Genomic DNA, 11748 nt, shown 5'->3' on the forward strand with positions numbered 1-11748 from the left:
CCACTCGGTTTCTGTTTTTCCTTTTTTTTTTTTTTTTTTGCAAAGTTTTTTTTTTCTATTGCAACCCGTGCTTCTACTTTGTTTTGCTTGGGGTTTTAGTGCTACAATTTGAGCAGATTTTCAACAGTGTTGCCAGTTTTGTTTGGGTATAAACAATAAAGAATATCGATGGATGCGGAGTAGAATTTAAGAAGATTTAGACATTTTATTTTGTAGAGTTGTGAATGGAGAAAATGTTGATGTGGTTATTGCTTATTTGGTTGAGTTGGTGGTTGTTTGAGTTTTGGGTTGCTGTATTGGTGTTGATATTTCTAGTAATTGAGTTTGATGTTGGTTGATGGGTGTATAGGTTAGTATTGAAGTGGGTATATGGTAGATTGGGTTGAAGTGTGGGCTGTTCAGGGATTATTATGTGGTTGTTTGATTTGCATTAATATGCTGATATTTGATGTAGAATTATGGATTTTAATTAATTAGATCAAAGTGGAGATTGTAGGTCTTTAACACTTAGTGTATATTTATTTTTATGAATAGGTGACGAGGCCAATAGAGGTGAAATTCAAGGCATTGATAATACGCTGCAGGAATCAGGTAAGCGGGGTTCCTATACTAGATTTGCATAAAAAGAAAGAATTGAATTGAAGTTGGTTTGTAAAATGGGCATTATTATGTTTTTAAAAGAAAACATGAAAACAACCTCAATATATGTGTTTTGCATTCATTCATGGAAAATATGTACGAAAGAGAAAAATACTTTTTGACATGAATAGTGTAGACATGAGCAATATTGGACATGTTTATGAAATGTGCAAAATAGAGATTATGAAAATTGAGTTTTTTATACATATTCTATGAAATGTTTTGGATATGTTATGGATCATTAGAAAATTATATGAATGTGTTCAGCACATGGTTTACTATGATGTGAATATGAAAAACTTTTGGCATACTTATCTGTTATTAATCTGATTTTGAATATGGTTCTGATATGATGATACTGGTTCACATGATATGTTTGATACCAACATAATATGATATGCGTGCAGCCACTTTGGAAACAAAGTGATCTTTTATGTGTTCTTTCCTGTGTGCACATTTGGGGCTCTAAGATTGAAAAAGGAAAAGTTTTATAATATGATACTGCTTGACTTGGCCATCGGGGATAGCACAACCCTACCATGGAGGTTAAACATGGTATACGATACGATACAATACGATATGTTATGATAAGATGAGAATGATCAATTATGTTATGCCAAAATGTTTTTGAATATAAACAGTTGTTTTATTCCGAATATGAAAAGATTGAAATGTCGCTCTGTTTTTCCTGATAACATGTTTTAAGATCTTCATATGAAAATGAAATGTTTTTGTTTCCTACATATGACACTCTATGAAAATGCTCATGTCGTACACACTAGTATATGTGCTTTGCTTACTGAGTTATTGATAACTCACCCCTTTATTTCTAAATATTTTTTTAGATGATATGGATGGTATAGCTAAGGATCAAGAATAGAAATTTGTGAATATAGATGTGGAAGTTTCAGATGATGGGAGTAGAGTGTTGAATTTTTTAGGGTACTATTAATAAAAGGACTTTCCGTTGTTCCTTAGATTTGTTATTGTTTCTGAACTTAGTAAGGCTTACGGATTTTTTATTTTTTTAGTTATTTTGTTGGGACAAATGGGAAATTGTGGACCCTTTGATTTATGCTATTCATGGAAATGATTATATAGACATCATTAAGCGTTAGTTGTGAAAAATATGATATTGTTTATTATTTTCGAAGTCTTTAAGGATTTTTAGATTTGATGAAAAGCAAGTTTATAAGTGATAGGTAGTAATTCTCCGACTCCTATGGGATCAGAGCGTTATAGGACCTGTTCTCACAAGCTTTTCTTCGACCCCTAGGGGATTTTGAGCTTTTCTTGGCCATTTTTTCCCTGGCTTTGGGTCCCAATTCAATCCACTAACCAACATAGCTTGAGGAGTCCCTTAAGACATTCATGCAATCCACTAACCAAGCCATTTAGGAAGTGAAAAATTTCACTAAGATGAATAGTCAAGAAATTTCAAAACTATAGAGTCAAGTTTGCCAATTAGCAACCCATGTTGGTAAGAGGGAGAGAGAAAAATTCCCAAGTCAACGTATACCCAATTCAAGAGGAGAATATGCCCTCAATAATGCATCCAGTTCTACTTAGGGACTTGAGCATGTTCAATCCATTACCACCCTCAGGTCGGCTAGATAAGTTGACAATAAAGTTAAAGTACTAAAAGTTGAGGAGTTGAATTCCACAAAGAAAAAAAAAATGTCAACCCAATGTTGCTCAAACCTGATTCTAGTCCCTTTTGAGCCTATTATGAAATTTGTTCATAAAGTCCCATTTCTTTAGAGGTTGAAAAATTCTCAAAAAAATACTAAATTTGATGATATTTTAGAAGTGTTTAAGTAAGTACAAATTAATATACCCTTGATGCAATTCAGAAAGTATATATTCATGTGAAATTTCTTAAGGATCTTGTTACAATAAAAATGAAGAATAATGTTTCAAAAGAGGCATTTTTGACGGAACAAACTAGTTTTGTCATTCAGAGAAAATATCCACTCAAATACAAGAACCCTAGATCTCCTACAATTTCATGTAAGATTGTGAATCATCATGTCAAGAGAGCTTTGTTAGATTTGGGGGCAAGTGTAAACCTGCTATCATATTTTGTATATTCATTGTTAGGCTTAGGAGAGCTAAAATTTACTCAAATGACACTTCAATTAGCTAATAGATTTGTTAAGATCCTAAAGGTATTGTTGAGGATATCTTGATCAAGGTTGACTCATTCTATTTACCAATGGATTTTGTGGTATTAGACACTAAGCCCACTCAAAATATTAGTACACAAATCCATGTTATTTTGAGTCATCTTTTATGAGGATATTTGGGTTCTAATTTCGTGAGTATATAATGCAGCTAGACAAATAGACTTGTTCTAAACTTCATTGTATCTTAGAAACAAATTCGCTTTTAACTCGTGTGCATACTATTATTGGAGGGGGTGAATATTGTCTTAAGGAAAACGACATTGTAATGCGCCTCAAAACAAACTTTCTCTTACTATTTTTTGTAACACGTCTTTTTCTCTCTACCGATTTTGTCACAATTAGTCCATATTTTTATCTGAAATGAGTTTTTCCCATTACTTTGTATTGGAGCTGCTTCCCTAGAAATTAGTGGCAACACATAGTATTTACACCCGCGACCTAAATGTATTTCAGAGATACCACTAATTTTGAAAAAAAAAAAAAAATGTCATAAAAAGTGTGAAATTCCATTGCAAAAAGTGTGCCAACCATGGTTAATTGGAATTGGAAGAAATAATCTCTTCTCCTGCGATTTTTTTTTTTTTTTTTTTTCACAGGAAAAGGTAAGGCATAATGGTTAGAGTTTTGGTTGAAAATGCCAAGTTGCCGCAATTTTAATCTCCGCAAATATGCATTTGCCACCAAAAATAATTCTGGGGGCAAATGCTTATCTACCGTGATGAAAATCGTTGTAAATATATATTTGCCATTATTTTCATGAATGTTAAATCACCGGAAATAATTTTACGAAATTAAAAAAAAATATTAGTAGTCACAACCTTATACCTAGCTAAAACACAAAAAAATATGAACAATATATTACAAATACACTAAGCTCACAGACTAAAAAAAAAAAAGTACAATAACTGGAGTGGACCCTATAAATCTCAGCCAACCTCTCCAGGCCTACTTTTTAACAAGCAGTTGGAAATTCAAATAAAAGATAGTGGAATACAGAACAATTTCTAGGTAAATATTTCAAAAGAAAGGACAAAAAAACAAATAAGCACAAGTACTAAACCATGGAAAAATGCACCGATGGGTCAAGATGCAGGAGGGAAAAAACATTATATATTATACTATGCCCCAATTGTTATTTGATCATTTTAAAATTGAACTTACTCACAAAGAAGCTTATATGTTCAATGATAAGCTCAAAAAGACATCTAAATGCAACATTACTAAACATATAAATGATTATATTCAAAAGGAAAACATGAATTAGAAATGTGTGAAATTGATGTTGACCGTGTTGCCAAAATCGATTTCTCCAACTCCAAAAATGTAATATGAATACACCAAACCGACATGTAGGTATCCCCTCCAACCACATCCAACACCAAGGGGAAATGATTTTTTTTTATTAAAAGACCTTTTTTTTTTTTTTTTTTTACAAGTGATCTTTAAATAATAATTAGTAATAATACTAATTATAGTAGTAGTATTTCTTACATAAGAGAGAACGTAACAAGTTCCATCAGGCATTTACATACTGAAAATCTGTCCAGCAAGAACTGAGAGAAAACATACAAATTCCAGGAAGCATTTACCTGCTGAAAAACACTTGCATATGTGGGAAATTCCAACAAGCTTTTCACAAACTGAAAACGAAGTAAAAATAGGAAACTCACGCATGCATTCACATACTGAAAAAAGTGCAAATGAGGGAGTTTCCAGCAAGCATTCAAGACTGAAAACAGTGCAAATATGAGAGTTTTTCATCAAAGCACCAGATGCTTGTACGCTTGAGTAAAACTTACTTCTCCAGGTCTACACTGACCATCTTGCGCAGAGCAATATGACATACACCTTCGTAATCTGGGTTAGCCTGAAAAGTTAGCCTAACACACACACAATTCAGTACTTAACAGTTTTCTGCCACTAGACATCCAAGCCACATCCAGTGAAGTTAAGATATTAGCTTTAGATCGGGAAGGAATGATATAAACTTACTAGAACTTCAGTATTTTCTTGCCTGGTATGGCTTTATAGAAGATGCTGAGAAGTTTTAAAGGGAACTGGAAGATAGAAGTGTATCAAGCTGGACTTACTCTCATGGAGTTCTGCTATCTTCAGTTTGATGCTCGAAATTGCTGAAAGAACTCAAATGGGAACACATGCCGATCTTTACAAGAGCATTAGTGGAAAGTGAAGCACAGATAAAATTGAAAGACCAGCAGACATTCGTTTGACTCAAATACTAAAGGCAAACTTTCAGCATGTAGCATCAAGACAAAAGAGAAAAGGCACAATCCTTACGGTCAACCCCCACCAAAACACAGTACCATTGAATTATAGTTTCACTCTCTTTGCCTTTATCATGCAGAATCATCTTGAGCCAAGGCTCTTTTTAGAATTATGATCCAGGATTCTACACGAACAATTCTTTGGTTTTCCAAAAATAATTTTTAAAATCAGTGAAAAAGTCATTTATAAATGACTCGTACATTTTTGCTTCTAAATTGTCCCAAACTTAGACATATCACAAAAATGAATATATTACTTAATTATATCATAGCTACATGGAATGTTTTATGAAGAATTATGTCGTTAACATCTGGACTCATTATAAATTTCATTGCCAATATATCTCATGAAGATATTCTGTAATCTCATTATAATGGAAACAAACTTGTGAAACGAAATGCTAAGAAGTTCAGTAAATCTGCAGCATATTTGCTATATGCAACTAAGAAAAATTTGATGCTAGTTAAACTTGAATCTATATCATGTGGACTTGATGTGAATAAATCTGGCTGTCAGAAAAATTCAAATGATGGAGAGCATATCAGTTAAGAAGTAATCTGTCTGATTCCCATTGAACCAGGGCCACAAACATCATGGGTCATTAGAACGTCAATGTTAACCCAAACATTCTCACCAAGGGTCAACTAGGTTTTCTCAGAAGCCCTAGCCAGTATCTTCTCAGTCATCGTCATCCCAATCTTCACTTGTAATTAGCCAAAATCCCGCCATTAAATTCCATAAAACAATCAAACCCATTAACCCAAAACAAAAACTCGATCACACAAAATGATTGGAGCCAACCGAGCTAGTGGTGGAAGGCGTTCCGACAGTTGCGGTGCCATGACCGAACAAATCTTCTTGGAATTCGTTCTCCGGCATTTCGAAATAAAAGATCTTGGTTGTGTCGAAAAAGCAAAGAAGCCCAAATGTTTCTGTGTAAAAGAAAAAACGATCAAAACAGGAATGAAATAGACATGCGCTATTGGATTATTGTCACAAAAAATAACGGGAGAAATTAGCAACAGAGAGGAATCATGGGGCAATTGGGGAACTGGGGTAATGTATTCGAGAGAGAAATTACTGCAAGCGATAACTGCAAGAAGCCGAGAGAGAAGAAGAGACCTGGAACCAAATGATGGCCATATCCAGAGTTAGAATGGGCACGAGCGAAATGGTCTGGAACCGTTGAAGAACACGAGCTCAGCCTCGGAGAAAGGGAGAGTGAGCAAAACGGATGGAGAGAGATAGAAGGGAGCCTCACCAGCTAGGCAAGGCGGCGACGGCGTAGTCGCCGGCACAATGGTACGAAGGGAAGGCAGCGGGCACTGTGCGGAAAGAGAGAGAGAGAATGGAAGGAGACAATAAAGACAGATCACTCCCTGATCTATAATACAATTTTATTTAAAATATAAAGAAATTGTTTTAAAAATGCATTATAATAAATGTTGTATTTTATTTTTTATTTTATATTTTATTATAGAAACTCATTAAATGTGAAGGCGATTATTTATCATTGTAAATATTTTAAGTTAGATTTTTTTTTTCATGCTATTGATTTTCTATTGAAGAAAAAATATTAAAAAATATAATATTTAAATAATATTAAAAAAATAGATAAATTGATATATGATATGTTGTAAAAATTAATATTTAAAATAGAAAAAATAAATTTTAATGATATGTTTTAAAAGATATGATGAAAAATTCATTAAGAATATTATGAATTTCGGACCAAGGGAGAAGAAATACAAGGGAAAATTCAAAATTGTCTACTTTTGCGGTGACTAGAGTAAAAAGCGCCATTTAAATGTGATTTCACTGTATCAAATATATATATGTGATTTGCATTTTCTACACAAATTTCTGTCATGGTAATATAAGTTTGTTGTCACCAACCAATTTCATCATAAATGAATCCGTATGTTACCGAAATAAAATATTATCGGCGAACTTTTTCTGATGACCTAAGTTTTGCAAGAAAGAAGTTTTAATTCTCACATATTTTAACACATGACAAATAAAATGATCTAATATAAATATTTGTAGCCAAATTCCATCAACATGAATTTGGTAACAAAAATCAATTATTTGCTAATAAATTAAATTTACAAAAATATTTCTGTCCCAAAAATCACTATTTATTGTAGTGATGTTTTCATCATGACTTCTTATCAGCAAGAGGCCGATCATGACTAGAAATATTTTAAACTCTATGTATGAAGTAATTAGTTCCTCACTCAATTGCTCTATATTTTTAAAAAGCCTTACCGGCATCATTTATTTTCATAAAACTCTCATCTTATCTCATCTTAATTATTACAATTTTTTTTTATTTTCATATAAAATAAAATAAACAATTCAACTTTTTCAAATCTCAATATAACTTTTTCAAATTCCAATACAAAAATAATATATTCTAATAATATTTTATTCAACTTATCTCAACTTATCTTATTTCATTTCTGAAAACAAACGAGGCGTTAGGGTCAATTTAGCATGCACATTAGAAGAAAGTAACTACGTACAATAAGTTTCATTATTTATACTTAATGTACAACAATCTCCAACCCAAAATAGGTATTGACTCTAAGGTTGTGGTTAAAGTTTTGTACATTGTAACTGAAGTTTCAATTAATTGATGTTTCGATCATGTATAATATTATTGTCATTGAAGTTTCAAACTGACCTACAAATTAAACACCTAAATAATTGGTAGTTGATTAGTGGCAACCCTACAAAAATCATGTTTGCCAGTTAAAAGGAGGGTACGTTGAATGTAATGTTCGCTCGCTCATGTTGTGATCAAGTGTTTAATTAGGGTTATCTTACTTTAGTTTTTCTAATGCTTGGTAATTTAGAGAAGTTAGCTTTAAAAGTTTTGTCATTAATGATCACCGGAATAAACGCACTTTGCATCGACGTTGAGCTACGACAGGATACAAATGAAGACTCTAATCATTTAAAAAACTACCATGTCGATTTGACCGTGAATTAAGGTTGTGCCTCTTTAAACTACTTTCTAACTCTCTTTCCATGCAGTCTTCCCCCCGGCCCCTACTTTACATCAAAAACTCATAGATAAAGATTTTGACAGAAAATTACAGTAGAAAGCTGGGTGGACTTGAGGGGTCTCGATGATCAGTCAGTTTTGTTGTTATTTTTATTTTTATTTTTATTTTTTTCAGTTGGATCACTTAGGTCTATTAGAGCATTTCATTGGTTTCACCAAATTCATATTCAAATTTGACCAATATCAACACTTCTTTGCATTTGCCTATTCTATATAAATTCAATCCCCACATTAGATTAGCCATGCATTCTCTATATAATAATAAAATATTACTAAATTAATATTTTTTTTAAAAAATTATTTTTATCACATTTTATAATTCTACCAATGTAATATTATTAATAATTATATTATAATTAAAATAAAATTAAAAAACATATTTTCAAAGGTCATTTAATCTTTTGAAATGAAAGTATAAAATATTTTAATATTTTAATTGATGAAATGAAAGTGTAGAAGTGAGAAAGTAATATTTTAATTTTTGGTAAATGAAAGTGATCTTACATCGTTAACTAATGACTGTAGCAAAAATATAAAATGTTTTAGATTTGCCCAATTCAATATGGGTCTTTTTTACACAAATAATTTAAATTTTGGCCAACATCCCCATTTGGCCAAGCCAATGAGACCAGATTGCCTTAAAAGTAACTCAATCGCTTAGATACAGTTGTTGTTGCTGTTGCTGTACTATAGCATGCTATTTTATCAGCAATAACTTGCGTTTTACCAGTGTGCAACGATATTTTAAACACCACATTTTAAAATATTTTAAAACGATATGTGTTTTTTTAGGGCCTTAGGCTATCATTTTAAACACCACATTGCTTTAAATTATCAATTGTAGGACCTAATTGTATGTTCACATTAATTAAATTGTGAGAGTGATGCCAGATAGAATAAGCATTATTCTGATGATTAGTTAAGTAACAAAAACTAGGAATTGATATTGAGAAATATATAAATAAAAAGAAAACTCTTAAATTAGGGTTTATTGATAAAAGTCGAAAACTGATTCTAAATCCCACAAGCTGGATTTGATTTCAAATAACTAAAGAAAATCGAGATTTTGTGAATTTTTTTCAAAAAAGAAAAATCTTAATTATTGCATAAAAATAAAATATGTGATAAAATAGGAATCATTCTAAAAATTTGGTTCAAACTAAAATAAGAAGTATCTCTAAAAATGACAGCTAAAATTTTCCATAAAAGGAAAATTAATAAAATACAATAAGCCAATGTGTATAGATTGTGGCATGTATACCTAAGACAATAAGCCATACAAAAGAAAATAAAAGACAAGAAGCCTATATATATATATATATAGTGGACAAATCAAGATGCATGCAGGGTTCACAGGTGATCACAAGCTCAACGACCGTCGTCTAGACTAGTAGTTATAAAAGGCTCACCAGAGCTAACTGATGGTGAGGGTACATGATACGAAGGAACAGGCATCTTCAAAGGAAGGGTTGGCATTGCAGCCTCAAAATTAAGAACATGAATTGCTTGCCTTATTGACGGCCTAAGACTTCGATCAGGATGAGCACACCATAGCCCGACAATCATTAAACACTCTACCTCCTTCTCCTCGAAATCCATATGCAATCTCTCATCAATCGCCATACGAAACCTTCCACTGCCATAAAGATTCCAAACCCACTCTACCAATCCCATTGCAAAATCCTTTTCTGGAGGGTCCGTTGACTTTCTTCCAGTAGCAATTTCTAATGCAACAACACCATAACTGTATACATCTGACTCTTTACTAGCCCTACCAGTGGCTATGTATTCTGGAGCCATATAGCCTAACGTTCCAGCTATTCCAGTTGTCTGAGGACCTAGGTCGTGGTCCATAAGCCGAGCCAATCCAAAGTCTCCAAGCTTCACATTAAAACCAGAATCAAGCATGACATTGCTTGATTTGATGTCTCGATGAACGACACATTGCTCCCATTCTTCATGGAGATAAAGCAGCGCAGATGCCAACCCCGAAGCTATCTTGTATCTCGCTGCCCAAGTTAAAGGACTCCTCTTGCCAAACAAGTGCACATCAAGGCTACCATTTGGCATAAACTCGTATACAAGTAGGAACTCACCTTTTTCATGGCACCATCCTATGAGTTGAACCAGATTCCTGTGTCTAATCCTGCTAATAATTTTCACCTCAGTTATGTATTCCTTTCTTCCCTGTTTAGACCTCCTTGAGATTTTCTTCACAGCAACTGCTATATCCAAATCTGTTAAGTACCCCCTGTAGACGGCACCAAACCCTCCTTCTCCCAACTTCCTGTCATCCGAAAAATTGTTGGTGGCTAAAGCAAGATATCGGTGAGAAAATCTCCTTGGTCCAGCTCCTCTCTCAAGGTCTTCATTAATTGATGTTAAGTTCACAGTCTCATTTGTTTCAGCTTCCTTTTTCTTTACCTTCCACGCCCACAATATTACACATGTTACAATTGCTGCAGCTATCAGAACACCAGCTGAAACTGTTAGACCAACCACTAAACTCTTCTTGTTTTCATTCTTGCCCCTTGTTTCATTTCTTTCCAAACTGGAACTGAATTCCCATGACAGAATTTTATTGCGCTCTCTTAATTCACCTGTAGCAGCTGAAAATCCAACTATGACCCACTCTGGAAGAACCTGCATGAGATCAATTTCGAAAGAAAGTCTCGTATTCTCTTGAGCATTAGAGGTTTTTCGATATTTCCAAGAGATGCTCAAGTTCTTTGTAGAAGCATCGTAAGTGACCCATACATCAGCGGTATCTCCATTGTGTAAGCTGGCATTCCAAGCAGTGTGTTTTGTGGAAGCAATGGAGTTGTTATTAATCCCCACATGCTCAAATGGTGGATCCCATTGTGGGTTCACGAACGAATCGAATTCGACAAGAACAATTTGGTTTTGAGATGAATCGCTGGTTGATGTGTTGAATAGGCCTAAAAATCCACCAGCTGAGTTCAGAGGGACTTCGAACCCGACAGGAGCCAAAAAGAAGGCTAAACCATGGCCATATGCAGCACGACCTTCGTTGTCAATAACGAAGGAGAAATGTGTACTAAAGTTAGTGAGTTTTCCTGTATCAGAATCCCAGAGAGGCACCCTCTCAGAATAGATGGCTCGACCGACTCGGCATAGATAAGCATATCTGTTGATCAACTCAATGGCTCCAACAGAAGGTGCTGCATCTCCCAAGTATAGTATGTTGTCGGCATTGGGTTCAAAGCGAGTTATTTGGAAATAAACTGTGTGAGCGGTGGGAAGAATTAGAAGGAAGATGAAGAGACGAAACATGGAAAGTATAGAGAGAGAGAGAGAGAGAGAGAGAGAGAGAGAGAGAGAGAGAGAGAGAGAGTAGTTGGAGATCTTGGCGTCGAAATATAACCTGAACTTTCCGTTTATATCTTCAGGAAGCTGAGTTTTAGCCGCTGGATATATCTATAGATCTACAGCTCGCCAGATATATAGTTCTTAATTAAGAAGCGTTAATAAAAAACAGAATAAATATATTTATATGGAAGGGCTTTTACGCATATTCCATACACTGAGACTTTTACTCAGATTCCT

General features: G+C 33.8%; 1 protein-coding gene and 1 long non-coding RNA gene across 2 annotated transcripts; both read right to left on the reverse strand.

Annotated features, from left to right (window-relative positions):
• Nucleotides 1-3402: 3402 nt before the first annotated feature.
• Nucleotides 3403-6481, reverse strand: LOC122315243. Its single transcript, XR_006243974.1, has 3 exons — nt 6234-6481; nt 4625-6043; nt 3403-4465 (listed from the first exon to the last, which is right to left on the reverse strand). It is a non-coding gene; the product is annotated as an uncharacterized LOC122315243 (long non-coding RNA).
• A 3068-nt stretch (nt 6482-9549) lies between these two features.
• On the reverse strand, nt 9550-11493 carry LOC122317334 (L-type lectin-domain containing receptor kinase IX.1-like; the record flags this gene model as incomplete). The annotated part of the gene is made up of 1 exon (XM_043134348.1): nt 9550-11493. A coding segment is annotated over one exon (1944 nt), but the record flags the coding sequence as incomplete, so codon positions are not given.
• Nucleotides 11494-11748: the final 255 nt, after the last annotated feature.

Source organism: Carya illinoinensis, chromosome 7, assembly GCF_018687715.1.
Source record: "Carya illinoinensis cultivar Pawnee chromosome 7, C.illinoinensisPawnee_v1, whole genome shotgun sequence".
Taxonomy (NCBI): Eukaryota; Viridiplantae; Streptophyta; class Magnoliopsida; order Fagales; family Juglandaceae; genus Carya; species Carya illinoinensis.